Consider the following 17,354-nt stretch of genomic DNA (forward strand, 5'->3'; position numbering starts at 1 on the left):
AGCATCTCCCTTATTTCCCCATCTTATCGTGGTAATCAGTGCCCATGTGAGAGATGGGACATCTCATGTCTCCCCTCCTGCCTCCTGTGACCGGGCCTTGTGGTGCACCGCATCCCTCATGTGGTCAAACTTGGGCACCAATGTCTGCTGACAAAGCTATGCAACACTGACCAACCTGCTGGGGCCTGTGATGGCGGTCACTCGACATCCTATCGGGAGGCTGAAACGTTGAGTCATATGACCAATTGCCGAATTGCGGCATAAACAAGTGGTTATGTAAGCACTCATGAGCAATCCTTGACCTAACGGTAATGTGTACGTAGAGTCAGGGTCTTGTAAAGCTAAGATCAACACTCTAAAGTCTTGGGTTTAGAGTTGGCGCCCCTAATCCGGTTGTGACTGTCACCGGAGGTGGTTTGGGCACAGTGGCAGATGCTTTGTGACGTCTAGGAGCATGGCAGGGGGACCAGCTGGCCCCGTAGCGTGGCGCACGCCGGGACAGCCACCGCTATTGACGTGTGCTCAAACACGAGCGCTCTCCGAGGCGTGCCGGGATATTCGGCCGGCGGCTACACACATGGAAAATGTTTGGTACAAACCCATGTCCCGCTAAGTCGGAGCGGTGAAACGTTGGCATGGTCGAGTGATAAAATGCTATTGCTCCTTGCGGGCCGCCTGCTCCTGACATCAGCCAAAGTTCAGCTAAACAATCTGAAAGCCCTCAAACTCCCAATAAATTCCTCTCCTGCATGGGCAACCTTCCCTGAATGAATATGGTAGTTTGGGGTTTCTGTGAACCACCTTGGATCCCGTCGGGCTGAAAGAGGCCCCGATGGGCTCCCTTTATCTGCCCATCGGCAGCAGAGGAGGTGTGGTACAAACAGGAAGGAGAGCACTCTGGAATGATCTGGTCTTACTGCTTCATGGAAAATAACAGAAAGAGAGATATGCGAAGTTCTGATGGAAAAGGGAACCGGAGACCGGATCAGTCCAAAGATCTGAAAGTCAGGACAAGAAGGTAACCGAGAATGCAAGCTGAGGACCATTTAGTGATCTAGTGGAGCTTGGGGAAAACCTTTGAGATGTGAAAGCGGTCAGCTCTGCTGGATGTTCTTGAGGGGTCACAGAGGAAAACCAACTCAGCTTTACCATGACTGATGTCTGGCTCTTTCCCACAGCACAGGAACATCCCTAAATATGTGAGTGACTTGTCCCGATGTCCTGGGAGTGACTCGAAGACGTCAAGGGAGCAGAACGTAGCGACGGGACGCACCTAGTGATTAAAAGCAGGGAAGCCTCGCTCAGCCGTGCAGCGCGACTGTCGTGCGTTCAGATGAATCACTGAGGCAGCTTAAGCTCCAGACTAAACAAATATATCCATTTCTTGTGTGCAGTTTGTCGAAAAGGAAGGCAAACAGTCATGGCTGCTTTTATGAACAGCCGGTACACAGAGCACTCCCTCATATTGCCTGCCAGGCCCAACTAATCAAACACAGAAACCCCAAACAGGAAAGGCAGATGCAGCACACTTCAGTGAGTGAAATGTATACCTGTTAGCGGGGGTCTGGCCTTCACTAGAGTTTTAATTCTACTCAAACTTTCTTCCCTCAGTCAAGATTCCATGTTTGATCAGATTAACACAGCCCATCTGCTTTCCCCTGGAGTCTCTTACACAGTTTTTCTAGCCTCCTTTGAAATAAACAATTTAATTTCCCATACAATATAGGTACAGAACTTAAGTCTGTCTTCTAAACATACATTTTCTTCAGTCGTGTCTGAACACAACGGCTTCAGTATCTAAATACTTACTCTAGTGGCAATCTATGCAGTCCGGCTCTTTTAAACACTATAGCACTGGACATAAGACAACAAACCCATCGACCAGGGTGTGAGGTCTTAGGGTATTTATTTTATTCTCTGCATCTGATTGGCTGACCAGCTGAACTTCCTGTGATATGGTAAAGACTTAAAACGTTTATACGTGCATAAGTAGGGATGTCCTGATCTACTTTTTTGGTCCTGCGATCTGCTCCGATCCATTCAGAATTATATCTGCCGATTCTGGGACCGGATCTGAACTTTTAATAAATATTTAAATATAGATACTATATGTTGGTGCATTCTTCTTCTGAGCGAGCCTCAAAATTTTGCGATATTTTCGTTACGATGTTTCTGCAAGTGTCTAATTAGATTTATTGTATTAATCGACACTCTGTTGCTTCTTCCCCTCAAAAGGGTGGCATTGCAAACATTGCAGGTAGCTGCTGGGCCAGTTTGAGTTGCCAGTATAAATAATTTCTACACAGCTGACATCTCCATACACTGTAGTTTCAAGCCACATGCCTCAGACTTACTGTAGCGTGTGATGGGAACATATAATCTGCACAACTAACGTAAATTGGGCGGACGCAAGACATGAAATAGATCGGGCTTTGGATCGGACTGCAGTAGCCGATACTGTCCAATTAAAAAATGCTTAGATTCGACCTGTATCTGATCTTGGATATCTGCTTGGGACATCACTGTTTATGAGGATTAAAATAAATACATGAATTTATGGTCTGCGATGGGCTGGCCCCCCACCCTGGGTTGTTCCCTGCCTCGTGCCCATTGTTTCCCGGGATAGGCTCTGGACCCCCCGCGACCCAGTAGGATAAGCAGTTTGGAAAATAGATGGACGGATTGATTTATGGTTACCAAATCACCGATTTGCTTCTGGGGATAGATACCAGCCTCATCTTCACTTCACCCTGGATGCTGTGTGGCTCAGCAGGTTAGGGTGCTTTGGTGGTGGTCAGAAGGTTACTGGTTATTAGGTTACCAGTACAGGCCGGGTTATTTCACCATTAGGCCCTTGAGCAAGTGAAGTAAAAGTGCCTGTTATGTTATTGTAAGTGTATTAACAGAATCAATGTAATGGGATCGTTTGTTTGTCCCATATGTCTTACTTCAGCTGTTTGACATTCGTTTGTCCCATATGTCCTGTTTCAGCTGTTTGACATTCGTTTGTCCCATATGTCCTGTTTCAGCTGTTTGACATTCGTTTGTCCCATATGTCCCACTTCAGTTATTTGACATGAATGGGATCTTACCCATCATGTGGCTCAGTTAATTTCTGAATGTCTTTGCCTCATTCATGCCACTGCTTGACTCGGCAGCAGACTGGACAAGGGTGACACCATGGGCTTCTGCCATGTCAGGAGGACGGCCTGCAAGAGCAGAGCTTGTGTCGACTCTGCTGTGAGGGGGGAGGGGGGTCACGTCCTGGTGGCGGTGGGCTTGACGTGGAGCTCGCTAACGCCGCGCGGCCTGATCTCCTCCCACAGGGAGTTACCCTCACTCCACTTCCTAGCTTCAAAAGCCCGTCTGTATCAGCCTTTTCCCGGCACCACATCCTCAGGAAGGCGGGTATGAAAAAAAACTCAGGGTCGCCGTACAATGAGGGTGATGCGTCGTGCCCTTATTTGGCGAGGTGGGGGTCCCTGGACTAAGACCACGGCGACATCAGCTTCCCCCGATGACCAGGCTACAAAACACATGGCAGAGATCCCCTGCGTAGGTCCCGTGATTCTGAATTTTATAGCTGACTTGCAGACATTGGTCCTGCTATGTAAATGGCTGTGTTTGTACCCATGTTGAATGCTAGCTTGGGCGTTATGTAAGGGAGCACGTTCAGGGGCTTGGGGGCCTGTAAATACAGCAGTAAATTGTGAGAACGTGTGTGCCTTCCGTGGTGGGATTTTATAAGTACCACAATACAGCGGGCCTGTATCACAAACCTGGATTTCTAGCTTAGCTGGATAACTTATCAGATTTAAGGTGCCCCACTTTAAATGGACTATATGTTCATTATCTTACGTTTAGCCCAGACTACCTTAAATCCGAAGCATCAGTAGTAAGATGGCAGTTTAGAGGAAGGAGTTAATGAAAGTTTAACACCCGTGTGGCCGAATGTGTCGTAATTCTCTGGGGTCAGGCCCAGTGCTCCCCCCCCCCCCCCGGGGATGTACATTACACCATAAAGGTTTTCGGTTGGCTTGCTAGTGTCATGTTTATAAATACTGGTGCACAGCTCAGTGTGTTGGGATCTGTGCCCATGAAAGTTCGCCCAGTCGCTCAGGACCAGTGACATGACCCTCGAAAGCAGTATTCTCCAATCCGGTCCTTGGGGACCCACAGTCCGTCCATATTTCTGCTCCCTCCGACCTCCCTGTAGGAGCAAAAATGTGGACTGTCTGTGGGGCCCTGAGGACTGGATTGGGAAACACTGTGCTAGAGTGACCAAGCAGGAAATGGGTCCATTGGGCTGAGCTTGGCCATTGGTTGGGGTCAGTGAAGGTGGTGTACTGGTGCATAACTCAGTGGGTTAGGACTTGCAATTGGGAGGTTCCTGGTTGAAATCCTGTGGTCGACAGAGTGATTTCAGCATTAGGCCCTTATCTCCCAATTGTTCCATGGACTGGCTGACCCAGCTCTCTCAGTTGTACATCATATTGGACAAAAGCATATGTTAAATAAATAAAATGTGAATGCTAGGTATCTGGGCCAATGGTTGTGGGTTTAAATCCCATGGCCAGCAGAGTGGCTGGCTCTCTGTCCCTTGCTTTGGACAAGGAACGTCTGCTATGCAAAATAAGCTTAAATATCATCAATAAAAGCTGAGCCACCGCAGAGCGTGTTCGTGGGGGAAAGGAGGCCGGGTGGCTGGAGCAGCTGCTTTGGGCTGGACGCTGTAGTTCACAGCATCGAGCTGCAAAGTGTCGCGGCAGTAAAGGCAAACGTGCAGGCGGCCAGGCCGTCTGAGCGGCAGTGGCATGCGGTCCGATGCCCAGCTTTCTCTATTAAAAACACAGGCAGTGCCTTCCCCTGGGCCACCGGGCTCTGATATTTATGGATTTCGCACAGCTGTGCCGCGCAGCCATGCAGAACGCTGTAAACTACCCCGACCCACTGAAGATTAAACGTCAGTTAAAACCACTGGGTGTGAATCCAATAATAAACTTTAAAAGAAAGTCACTTCTTCCTTCTCTTGCTCTCTCACGGAGACACGGCGCATTTCTGTGGCATGAAGCGTGGCCGGCAAATCTGGGCATGTGAGTGCAGATCGTCGGAAAACCCCCCCCCCCCCCCAAGTGCCACAACCAAAACCGTTACCTTCTCTGACAGATCTTTCTGCCTAAATGTGACAACTTGCTCACACACCTTGACATCCGTCATCAACTTTAGCTTTTGTGAAACAGAACAGCCGCCCCCCCCGCCCACCCCACACCCCAGAGAAGCGACCCAGCCTGTCTGATGTTTGCTCGCCACCCCAGCGTCGTTTCCTGCACCCGGCCCCCACTCCTTTCAGTGGCAGCTCTCTGTTTCCTGTCACATATGCAAACGGTGTTGTCGATATGAAAATACAGTTCCCCTAAAATTGGGTCACGTCTTTAACGAGTAAACAATGTCTCGAGACACTTTAGCCTAGACTTTACAAAACAGAAGCTTTGTTTGCGTGTGTTTTAAATCACTGTAGGTTATGTTGTAGTGCTATGCTGTACAGAAATCTGATAAAACAAAGTTTGTTTACAAATTAGCATAACTGGATAGAAACAGAGCTAAGGATAATCTCCATGTTTTTTTCTGGACATTGCTCCTGTCCAGGCATTTAACTGAATTTCTGTAGAAGTTTGACCTACTTTGACCTGAAGAAACGGCCGTCTCTGTAGGCAGGAAACTTCTAACTCACCATCACTTAACATACCAATGTGCGGTGCATAACTTTACGAGTTCGGTTCAGCGCCACGTTCGATGGTACGAGGAGTTCCGGGAGTCTGAAGTCTGGTTCTTGACTTGGCCCAGTTGACGGGACGTTTGCGTAGCCATCCGTGGAGACAAAAGTCCATTTTCGTCATTTTATTTTATTTCCTCACTCTATCAGGGCGCTTGGTCCACATGAAGAGATCCCTCCTGACTAATGGCCTGTGATGTGGCCGGATTGGACAGAGGCTTCCTGCGATGTGGCCGGATTGGACAGAGGCTACCTGCGATGTGGCCGGATTGGACAGAGGCTCCCTGTGATATTTTCAACAGCATGGGTTTCCATTGTTTATTAGCTTGGTCAATGACAGTCGGGTGGGGTGACCTCCCCCTCCCCCGCTGTCAGACATCTGCAGTCCGGTTTAGCCCCCCCCCCCCCCAAATTCCGCCTGCACCCCCAGCCAGCCGTCCCAATCCTTTAAATACACCTCTGACTGGGTGGAGCACCGTATTAAAACCTGTTTAATAGGCAGCAGGCTCGAGCTAATCCGGACGGGGGGCCTAGAGCTTCCCGTCCGTTAGTCACCCCTGGCGAGAGCAACGCTCGAACATGGCAGCGTCCCTCCTCACCATCATCAGCCTTCTCAGCAAACCAACCGCACGCCTTTGAAGCAAACTCTGTTTATTTTTTAACCCCGTTGTTTAAGCTAGACCCGCAATTTTTCAAATGATGCATCCTGGGACCAGCGACAGAAGCGGGGGGCCTGTCTCCCAGTTCCCAATGACCCATCTCTCCCAGTCTCTCCATATGGTTTCCCCCTCCCCACAAAGTGATTGTCTCTTGGTTAAGGAGAGGAGCAGCAAATCGCTGCACCGCTTAGCGTGTTTATGTCCCAGGATGCTCCTCTTCGTGAGCGACGCCGCTTTGCCAATGACAACAGCGTCGTCCGAGCTCCGGTCGCCATGGGCAGCAGCCGAGGGCGGGGTCAGGGTCGCCTTGCCAGTAATAGCAGCTAAACAGAAGCCTATTGGCTGGCCAGCTGAGGATCGTCGGGGTTCAAGGGACGTGCATAAATTAAAGGAGAGAAATGGACCTTTTCTGGTATGTTCTGTGCCAATGAGTACCAGGCACCTGGCAGACGAGGCTGCGGAGCTGCAGCCACGTGTGTAATGGCCTGCGACGTCCCCCCCTCCCTCGCTCCCTCTCGGTCATTACACTGTGTGGGGGGCGGGCACGGCCCAGGTCATGTGCGGGGTTAGCTGCGGCCCATCTCTGTAGATGGGGGTGAGGCTCTACTTATATCGGGAATACCCCCCCATGAGAGGAGAGTGGGGAGTCTCGATGTTTACTTCAGGGCCACATTATCAGCATGGTCCAGCTCTCCAGAACAAAAGCTATGTCAGTTTGTTCCTGAGGGTTAGAGGAAGGTAGGAGATTAGTAACATCCATCCATCTGTTTAGCCATTCATCTCTCTTCAATTCATCCATCATCCGTTTATCTATCTATCTGTTCAACTATCCATCGATCTCTCCGTCTGTCCGTCCGTCCATCCATCCATCCATCTATTTATAGGCCACACATGCATGCATACACTCACAAACCATTAGCAATAAAATGACAATATTTTCTGCTCGAACGTGTGTTGCAGACCATCCACTCAGAGCTGTGCCAGTCTCTCACCTCACATGTCACGCGACCTAAACGCAGTCAGCCAGCTCGTACCATCTTTAATGCGGCAGACAGGCTGCAAATTACCGGCTAAGTTTAGTGACCTGCAGTTTGAAAGGCCGTTACCGGGGCGATGATAACACGGAAGCTATTGAAGCTACATTTATAAAAATAAACGAGGAACTCTGATACCTAGCCGGCTAAAATACGAGTAGATAACTATGTCACTACAGAAAGTAAAAGATATAAGAGAAAAATGTCATTCTAATATGGGCTGAAATGAAATACCAGCATTTGGGGACAGGAAATCCTAGATTTTACAGTTTTGAATAGGGGAAGATCTTAAGAATTTTTGCTATTAGCCAACTGGGTTAGTTCAGTAAAAAATGTCGCCTGACATGCAGTATTTTCCCTAGCCAGCGGGCTAATGTTTGTTTTTTTGTACTTGCCCTGTCTAAATGACTCCCCTCAGGCGAGTGGACGAGCTTCAGTTCCAGCTCTGGTTTTGTGGCCTGATGCTCCTCCCAGGAGGATGGGAGCAAAAGGGGGAAAAAAAGCAGAAAGCACCCGTTTACATCCATCACAGTGAGTGAGGGACAGGTAGAGTGAAGCATGGTCATGTGACTCCAACCCGGTCATGTGACTCCAACCCGGTCATGTGACTCCAACCCGGTCATGTGACTCTCCTTCCCCAATCTGTCGATTAAATTTTGAGATTTATGGTACATTAGGGTCCCGCACCTCTTCTTTTTGTGAGCAGTTGCATCACAGACAGGCAGCTGTGCTCAAAACAGGCCTCGGGTGGCTCCCTCTCATGTGAGCGGTTTGCTCAAGTGAGGAATTAGAAGAACAGGTGTATTAAAGTGTGATGTTTTTCAGGGTTCTTTTGTGACTCTGGGCCATCAGCATTGTGTGGTTCCTCACTAGCAATGTCCCTTCTGTCATACTATCTGCTAATTATGGTTGTTGCTCATTGTAGGAAGTCCTACCTCACAGGGGCCAATTAAGTCAAACCTCCAGATCCAGCAGGCGGGAAATGGGTCCATCAAGCTGAACTGGGTTGACGTTGACGTCACTAAAGGTGGCCATATGTTATGTAGCTCAGTAGGTTGGGGGTCTGTGTTCGCGTCTTCAAGACTGTGCGTTCAAATACCGCCAGCAGAGCAGTACGTCACCGTTGGGCTCTTGAGCGGGGTCCATAACCTGACTGTTGTAAGGGATAAGAGACCTGAATAAGAGACCAGGCCAGTGGGGGCAGTATCCCGGAGCCTCGGGCTGGAGGTGAGCAGAGATTCCAGGTCCATAAATAAAAAATCCAGACCAAGATTTTGTTTCAACCAACCAGCTGAGGACTCGGTCACTGGGACAGTTTATACTCAACTTATTGGTTGGAACAAAACCTTGGTCTGGATTTGTACTTTCTGGACCTGAACTTTCCAGCTCTGGAGGTTCACCATGAGGGTCCCTGGCACATGCGTCACAAGCCGACCATCACGACCCCTGGGGCCCTTTCCACATACAATAAGAGTTCACCATTAGGCCTCCCAGTATCCAAACCCTGTACATATGTTCACGACACCTCTATGTTCCCCCACCGACCCACCCACCCCATGACAAGGGGGCTCCCAAAAAACAGGGGCCTCCCAGGGCCGTGATCTGACCGTGAGCCCTGATCTATAATTCTCACCTTTGTATCTTTGTAGCCAAAAGTGTCTGATATGTCGAGTGAATCTTTGAAGAACCATGAAAATACTGAGTTTTTAGTTCAAAGAGTATTGATGGGGTGGTTTCAATAAGAGAGTTTTTGTTATCCTGAGGTGTTTTTTTTTCATTTTCTTTTTATTAGCACACTACTCTTCTGTCTGACACATTTAAGGGAGACAGGAGACCACTGAGATGTCATTTTGGTGTTTCACTGAGTGTTTTAAGTGTACGTGATTTTATAATCAAAAATACCAAATTCCTCTGTATGGAGATGACCTGGGTGTCCTTTTAAACTCTTACTATCTACCATCGTCATTCTTTTCTCTGTGTAGCTATAGGCCATAATTCCACTCAGGCACCAGAGCCTGGAATCTCTAGGGGGTGGGAGAGTGAAATGCAAATCCAGTGACCGAACCCATGATTGAACCTTCGTAGGAAGAAAGTGTTGACGGGGGGGGTGAACAGTCGCAGACACTCCTGTTTGGGCGCTTTGTAAGCGTGCCGGCAGGCCGGTGGTAATCCAGGGGTGCATTGCCGGATATGCTTCGCTTACCTCTGGCTGTCATGTTCACAGTGATGTCTGCTTGTGCCCAATAGCATTCTGCAAGTTGCGCATGTTTGGCAGGAATCAGAATTGCTTCAGAAACGTCGGATTAGAAACAAGTCACTGTACATCTTACTACTGGGTGGCTGATTGCTGCTGGATGTTGGTCATGATGATCATGACTGAAGATCAGTGACATCAGAATGGTGCAGACAAGTCATATTGTCCCACATGTGCCTCATGTCACTGAAGCCAGCTGGACTCACTTCTGCTGTAAGCTCTTGAGATGTCATCTCATCTTAGCTGGCCAGAGACTGTAGCCCCGCTGCTGATAATGCGATACCGGAGGTCAGCTCTCTACACGTGAGGGAGCACATCCTAACTTTGGGCGCTCGGGCTTTGCATGCATTCCTACCCTGGAGCCAAAAATTAGAGTCACATCAAACTTGGATAATTTCGAGTTTACAGTTGATGCCCAAGGGCATGCTGGGTAAACATGCCCGTGACGCCGTGATAGCCCTTTCATAACTATCAGGCTTGAAACCTCGCATTAGCACTGCGATAGCATGCTGACACGCTTTGTTTCAGTTTGTCTTCGGGTTGAATATCTTGACATCCACCTGGTTCCTTTGTCCTAAGACTCAGAGCTATGTGCCAAAGCTGGTCTCAGCATCGAAGTGGTTCTGCTCTTTTCGAGCCCTGGAGTTTGACGCCTGTACGGCTGTGGTTCATCCCTGTTTACCGTGAACGTCCCAATTGTCAGCATAAGCCAAAGCAAATAGCTTTTGTGTATCTGATTTGCGACCGCAGACTCGCACCGGTTGTGTCAGCAGGGGGGGGGTCAAAGGTCAACTCTGTGCCACTGCATCTCAAAGGCTGTACTTCTGACCTGCTGACCTGCTAGAGCTTCAGAGACCTTCGTCGCTCCCGTTAGCCTGGGGTCGCTTCTGTAACCTATTGGGGACACTTCTGTGTCGGGATGCCAGTGTGGTGACATGGAAAGAGCTTTGAAAGATAGATGTGCATCACCACATGACTGACTACCGGTCCTGGTTCCGTCTTTGTTCAGTGACGTCCCAAGTTGCACACCTCTGTGTGTTTCCTGCCTGGAATGTCTTAGGATTTAAAGGAATTCTAAAACTGGGGGTGGGTGTGCTGTTTGCGTACCATAACCCCCGAAGGATCAAATTAAGGAGAAGTTCTTCTGTGTCTGTATATATATAACGTTTCACGCAAGCTCTTCCCCATTACAAACAACAGGGTAGGCTTTTCCAGACCGTTTAAAGACCTTTAGAAAAGGTTTTCATAGCACTTCCTCATATGTTTATTATAGAGAGAGGAGAAATCCACATACGATTGACGTCGCATTCAGACATCGCATTCTGGGTGTCCCCTGCCTGTCACCCTGTGTTTCCTGGGATTGGATCCAGAACCCCCCCACCCCCCAACCCTGTACGGGATGAAAGGCTGGATAGTTGGACGGAAACCGTACAGCATGCTTGTTTAAGGGCTGTTGGGGGAAGCCGACGGTCTTCGGTGTCGTCCCCTGTTGGCGTGTTACGTGTAAACAAGCAGAAGCCGCCAGTGATGTGTTCTGGAGTGTAAGGCCAAGCCAGAGCGTGAAAGGCTTTAGCAAAGGCCACTGTTGCCATTCCCACCCCAGAGCGGAACATTCAGGAACGCGCATTCGTGCATCAGAAGGGGGGATACAGAGGGGGTGTATGAGTTTTAGGGCACAAGCAGGATTTTTGCGTCAAGCACATGTTCAGCCACTCATATCGATGATTTTCAAGCATTTTGAGTTTGGTGGGAAAAAAAGCTGATCGTGCATTTTTTTTTCTAGAAACTTCTGGTCAGGCGTTTGAGCCTTTGTTTACATTGTGGTCTCCATGTAAACGGCAAGTGGTATGTCGCTGATTGACGCAAGATTCGTGCAGCTGTGCAGCTGGACTGTTGTTTTCTGATGCAGCTCCGAGGGAGGGGAGGGTGGGAGTAGCTGCATTGTTTTTCCGTCTGTTAACCGTTTGTGCTGAGGCTTTCCTTGGCACCATAACTTCAAAATCTCGGTGCACAGCGTTGATAGAACACAGAAAACGTTTGCCTGGGGCTCTCTGGACAAATACTTCACATCTCCTGGGCCCACTGTGTCCCTGTCAGAATCACGGACGGCTCTCGGCAACGTCAGCAGGGACGTATTCCTGGGGTCTTTTCATTAAATGATACGGCTCATTCCTCACTGAGGGCAGCTGTTGGTTACGCTGATGGGAATTGTAGTTTAAAAGAAATGTCCTGCAGGAAGTGGTTAGGTGCCATTATTATTGTTAACAGGACAGGACCTGAGCTTTCTTGCCCAGGTGTGAGTGATGTGTCGGACGTTTTTACCCGTTATCGGCCCACGACGTCAGTTTGGTGTTACCGATGAAGAAGAGTCACGCCATTTCAAGCACATGTGAACAGACTGAGTGGATGAACATAGGAACAGGTAGCGTGGGAGGAGCCAGTTTCCCCAGCTTGGGGCATGCAGGCTGTACCTTGCCTGTCATGGAGGATGGTCCACCAGTTGGGGGGGGGGGGGGGGGGGGGTTTGGGGGCGGAGAGGAATTCTTGTGGTGTCTAATTGAGCTTTAATAGGAGGGTCGGCCTCCCTGAGTTTTTTAGCGTGTCCACTGGTGGGACTGTCTGACCCCTTGTTTTTCTCCCCCTGTCTCTCTCTCCCCCCGTCTCTCTCTCCCCCTGTCTCTGTCTCTCTCTCTCCATTCCCCACTTTGCCTGCAGGTGGGGGCGGGAAGAGAAACGGCCGGAGCAAGAAATGGAAAGAGATGCTGAAGCTACCGCACATCAGCGAGTGTGAGGAGCTGAGAATGACCATTGGTGGGTAGAGGACCTGTGGGGGGACAGGGAACAGTCCAATGCACGTCCTGAGTCACAGACAAACTAGTCCCTGATTGTGGCAAACCTCTCCTCTGATCTGAGATCAGGAGGGCCAGCAGTGATCAATCAGGCCTCTTTGTACTTACAGCTCTAAAGGCTGTACCTGATTCAGAGGTGAAAGGTCGCGACCTCTCGCTGCTTTTCCTCCTGGAGGAGGGGGCCTTGGCTGGGCATTTATCATGCCAGAGAAGGCTAAAGGAACATTCACGCCATGAGCCGTTTGTCTATGGGAAGGTGCGTCACCTGGAGGCAAGGAGTGGCGAGATGCGTCGCGGTTTGGGGGGCGGCGAGAGCATCAAAACGATGTTTGAAGCCGGGTTGACATTATGGTAATGAGCTATGATGCGGATTGGAGGCAGCCAATCGGAATGAAGAGATGCTAACATCAGATTAGTGCTGCTCTCAGGATTCAATCTGGTTTCGTGTTGTAGGGACGAAGTTGGGAAATGCGGTGTCTGACAGGCCAAAAATGCTTTGTCCAGACGTATTCTGTCTCAGGGTTTATATCCGATGACATTCCGTAAAACTGATCATTGCCGTAGCGGAGTTCCCAGTTGTTTATGACGTGTCCCTGTTTGCATAGACCAAGGTGTCTGAAATGATAGGTGTTAGAGGTGAGTTTGTGAAGTGCATAATATATTTTTGTGAAAAGAGTATGGAAATCCCATGCAAATTTTGCCGGCATAGCCTGCAAAACAATGTCAGCCGTTGGTATCGTTACCGTCAGTGTTTGTCAGTGTTCATGGACAAATGATACCGTATTGGCAGTCGCTGCAAAGATAAGCTACACATTCGTTTGCTTTGCCCCATTCTGAACAACCTTGTCGGAGAGCATCAGAGATAATCCCCATCGTTCGCTAGCATTACGGGCAGGACGGCCAGAGCGACTGCTAATGCTCCCACCGCCCGCGGTGTCAACGTACCGTTAGGCTCCACTTAATATGTTTTATAGGTGATAAATTATTGACTTATTTTACAGCTGGTGTCCTCAGATGCCCTCGCTTAGATTCCGTGACTCTCCCAGACGGAGCTACTTAAGTTACTCGACGTTACCGTGCTGCTCATTATTTTCTAAAAGCATTTTTAGCAAAACACTACTGAATCTTCTGCAAGACTTAGGTGCAGCATACAAGAGAATGCAATGGAGTTGATGTGGTTTAAGGCACGGTGGGCATATCGATGCTCCTGATGACCTGCAGGGGAGATGCTTTCTGGACCGGTTCTCCTTGCCTCCCCTGGGCTTCCCCCCTCCTTGAGTGGGGGGGGGGGAGGGGCGGGCGGCTGAGCTGACCTGGGTTGTCCTCTGTGACCCTCTTTGGGGGGGGGGGGGTCTCCTGGCACTGGGTAGCCCTATTCACCCCCAGCAGCTGTGCCCATGCCGACTGTGTCAGCAAGAGCAGATGATCTGCCGCATTCCTCCTACTACTGGCAGACTTCACATCCGTGAAGAAAATCCAAATTACCGTATCTACAAATGACAGAAAAATGCCCCACCAATCAGGTTGCAGAATGAGGACTGCGTATTATAAATGGGCTGCTGACATCATCGCAACACTCTCAAACCTCTCAGACAACGTTAGTCCTGCATTAAATAAGCCTGCAACCCTATCTTCCAATTTTAAACACTGGATCGAATCCCCTTCAAAACAGGAACAAGTGATTTTTCTGTTCTGCTTTCTGGTCGTGGGCCTTTTTATTTCATTTACCAGAGGGAGTAAGTTTTTATAATCGATGGTTGCTCACAGACCTGGGGAGTCAGGTACCGAGGGCCACATAGGGATGATTCTAGGATTTTTTTAATTTGGGGGGGCATAACAGGGACCAACCTTATCATTAACCAATGATATGTTTTGAATCTGTGAGTGACAAGGGAGGGGGGCACTCTGGGGGTCAATCTGGGGACCCATGACTGGGAGATGGTTTTCCTTACCCCAGGATGTTAGGTACGTGCCATAAGGACATGGGCGGCAGAAAGAGGGGGCGTAATTCATACAGGATGGCCAACCTTATCATTTGCATTGAAATGTTTTGAATTGGTGAGTGACAGGGGGGAGGGGGCACTCTGCGGACCAATCGGCTTTCAGCTGGGTTTCTGACCTCAGTAGTATATTTTCCCCCAAACCAAACACACAAATGTTTTCTGGAAAGAGTACATTTAAGCGCGCAAGACCCATCAGACAATGTAGTCTCCCGTTACGGCATGCAAGTGCCCCAACTCACCCGCTACTTGCTGTACTCGCCCATGGCTGGTTTGAGAACATTTCCTAGAAATCGGAGGCGCAGGACGTTACCAGCAGGGTGGATGCCAGCCGCTGGCAGTGTGCCCCCCTTCAGGAGCTCCTTGGGCTCTATTCCTCAGGACAGATTTCGAGAACGCTGGGGGGTGGGGGGTTGGGAGGGTCAAAATGAAAACACGTCCAGGGAAATCTCGGCAGGAAACCATCTCGGAAATGATGTTTGTCTTGGAGTGCGGCACTTGGCTCCGGGCACGAGACGCATGCACCCTGTCGCTCCTCCTGATCTCCAGGGGGGCGCCCTCGTTCAGGAACAGGAAGGGTCTTTGTCCGGACCTGCTCATCTTAGGTGGGTTGGGGGCAGGGGTGGTTACACACAGGGAACGATCCACATTCTGGCACCACATTCAGATCCAGACCCTCGCCCCCCCCCCCTGTTTGGAGGACAGTCTGTACCTGCTATTATTTTCTTAAGATGCTTGTGAGGGTTTGCCTGGTACTTTGAAGGATGATTTTTTTTATGCAGTGGGGGAGGTCGGGGGGGGGGGGGGAGGGTTGCTCAGGCCTACTTTTGGAAGGTCATAGTTCATGTCACATCCTCCATCTGCACCCGTGTGGAGGAATCCATTCAAACGCTTTTCCAGATCTGGAAAAGCTGGGGCAGGTTTCAGAATAAAGTCCACCGTCCCCCGTATCATAGATGATTTCAGTTTCAGCTTAACCCCTGTCCCCAGACAGCTAGTAATAAACAGGAATTATTGCTGTTGAGAGTAAGATTTGGGATTTTTATTTTGTTCAGGCTGAGCTTTAAAGCCTGGAATGACAATTATGAGAGTTTTCATGCCCCTGATGGGTCAGACTGGCTGGGATTTATACTTGTGTGTTTAAGTCCTGAAGATAAAGGTCCGACATGCATGTATGTATTTCTCATCGCTACTAGCAGGAATTCTGCAGTTTTCCTTTCAGTCCTCATGGGTGGGACGGGCTGGTACACAGACTAGTCGTTTTACCCACTGCTTGTTTTTTGGAATCTGGCAGAAATCTTCACTCCGGTTCTGTCAACAAACACTTTATTTAAAACACAAATCCTGTGTTGGTCACCGTGACATTATGTTCTTCTGAGCAGTGAATTTGGTTTAATGTCGATTTTCGGATCGATAGATAAGCTAACGAACGCAGATGGATGGATGGATGGATGGATGGATGGATGGATAGATTTTTTGAAGAACTTTTCAGGTTCTGTTCTACTCGGATACAAGTTGCTGCATTTTGACGGAATTTTTGTCTCTAAGGATAATCTAGCCTTGAGCCTCAAGGCCTCTAGAACTCGAAGGGTTATGTTTTCCAGGGCGAACTGCTCAGAAGGTCGTCGTCCTGTACGGGTCGAGTGGCGTGTGGATGCTTGATGGGCTGGCACAGTCAGAAGCCCGGAAGCCCCCAGGACGGAGAAGCCGTCTCCTAGCTTTGGCGACGATACCTCTAAATCAAAAACAACGTCATTGAAGTTCAGAAAGTCTGACCGTTCATAATGTGGTCAGGTGTTGCAGGTGACTGTTGTGGTCTCTGAGATGCTCAGCCGAGAGCCTCATTAAAACCTTGTAATAGCTGTGACCTCGTTCTTGGTGTGTGATGTGAGCTAGGGACACAGGGACAAAGCTGCGAGGCTTCTGGCCTGGCCGTCCCGCCTTGGTCACCTCTTGATGGGATGGCGTTAGCCCTGCGTCTCCAAAAATTTGCGCTATCGGTCAGGTATTCCGTTTCTTAATCTTCACATTTTTTTAATTCAGATGCCCACGATCCTCGAGCTTTCTGTGTTTTGCAGAGATCCCAGTATGGCGCCCCTTACTGGCCGGGGAACTGAATTGCAGTTGTGGTGGGGGGGCTTTGCTGTGATGACTGGGGCGAGAGTGTCATCTGTCGCCTCTTTTTCTATTTTTTATTTTTTTTTTTGCCACCTTCTGGCCACACCCGAGGGTGCGATCGCGTCACGGACGACAACGTCACAACCTGCTGTCCTTCCTGGCAGCCAGCCCTTCCCTCCATTTCCGGCCGGCCCCCCCCCCTCGGGATTGAGACCGAGGTCACGTCACACCTGTTCCCCGCTCTGCTGTTGCCCCCTCCCCCCAGATTCCGTTATATAAGCTTTGTATAAGGAGGGGTAATTCTCAGAAGTAGTCACGCACTGCAGATATGCAGCTATTAAGCTAAAATATTTATACCGTAATGTGCTTAGATGGGCTATTATTGTGTCCCTGATGTGATGAAGCCTGGCGTGGCCCCAGCACTGGTGATATCACCCCTAATCCACTCTCCGCTACAACCTCAGCAGCATTCGCGGCTATATATAAATATAGATAATTTTTGTCTCTGGAATGCTGGTATTTTCCATCACAGAAGTATGTTTAAAAGGTAAATGTAGCGCCCTCTTCTGGGTGGCATTACGAGGCCGCCTTGTTCTCAACCGGGTAATAGTATCACGACCCCTCTTAACGTGAAATTTTCGCTAAAGCTCAACGAAAGTATTTCAGT

At 49.3% G+C, this 17,354-nt stretch overlaps 1 protein-coding gene across 1 annotated transcript in view; it reads left to right on the forward strand.

Annotated features, from left to right (window-relative positions):
• LOC125720364 (G protein-coupled receptor kinase 6-like) overlaps positions 1-17,354 on the forward strand; it is a 49,596-nt gene that overhangs the window by 10,082 nt on the left and 22,160 nt on the right. Inside the window, 1 exon segment of the mRNA XM_048995688.1 lies at positions 12,436-12,531. Within this exon segment, the coding sequence (XP_048851645.1) occupies positions 12,436-12,531 (96 nt within the window).

This window comes from Brienomyrus brachyistius, chromosome 25 (genome assembly GCF_023856365.1).
Source record: "Brienomyrus brachyistius isolate T26 chromosome 25, BBRACH_0.4, whole genome shotgun sequence".
NCBI classification, from domain to species: domain Eukaryota; kingdom Metazoa; phylum Chordata; class Actinopteri; order Osteoglossiformes; family Mormyridae; genus Brienomyrus; species Brienomyrus brachyistius.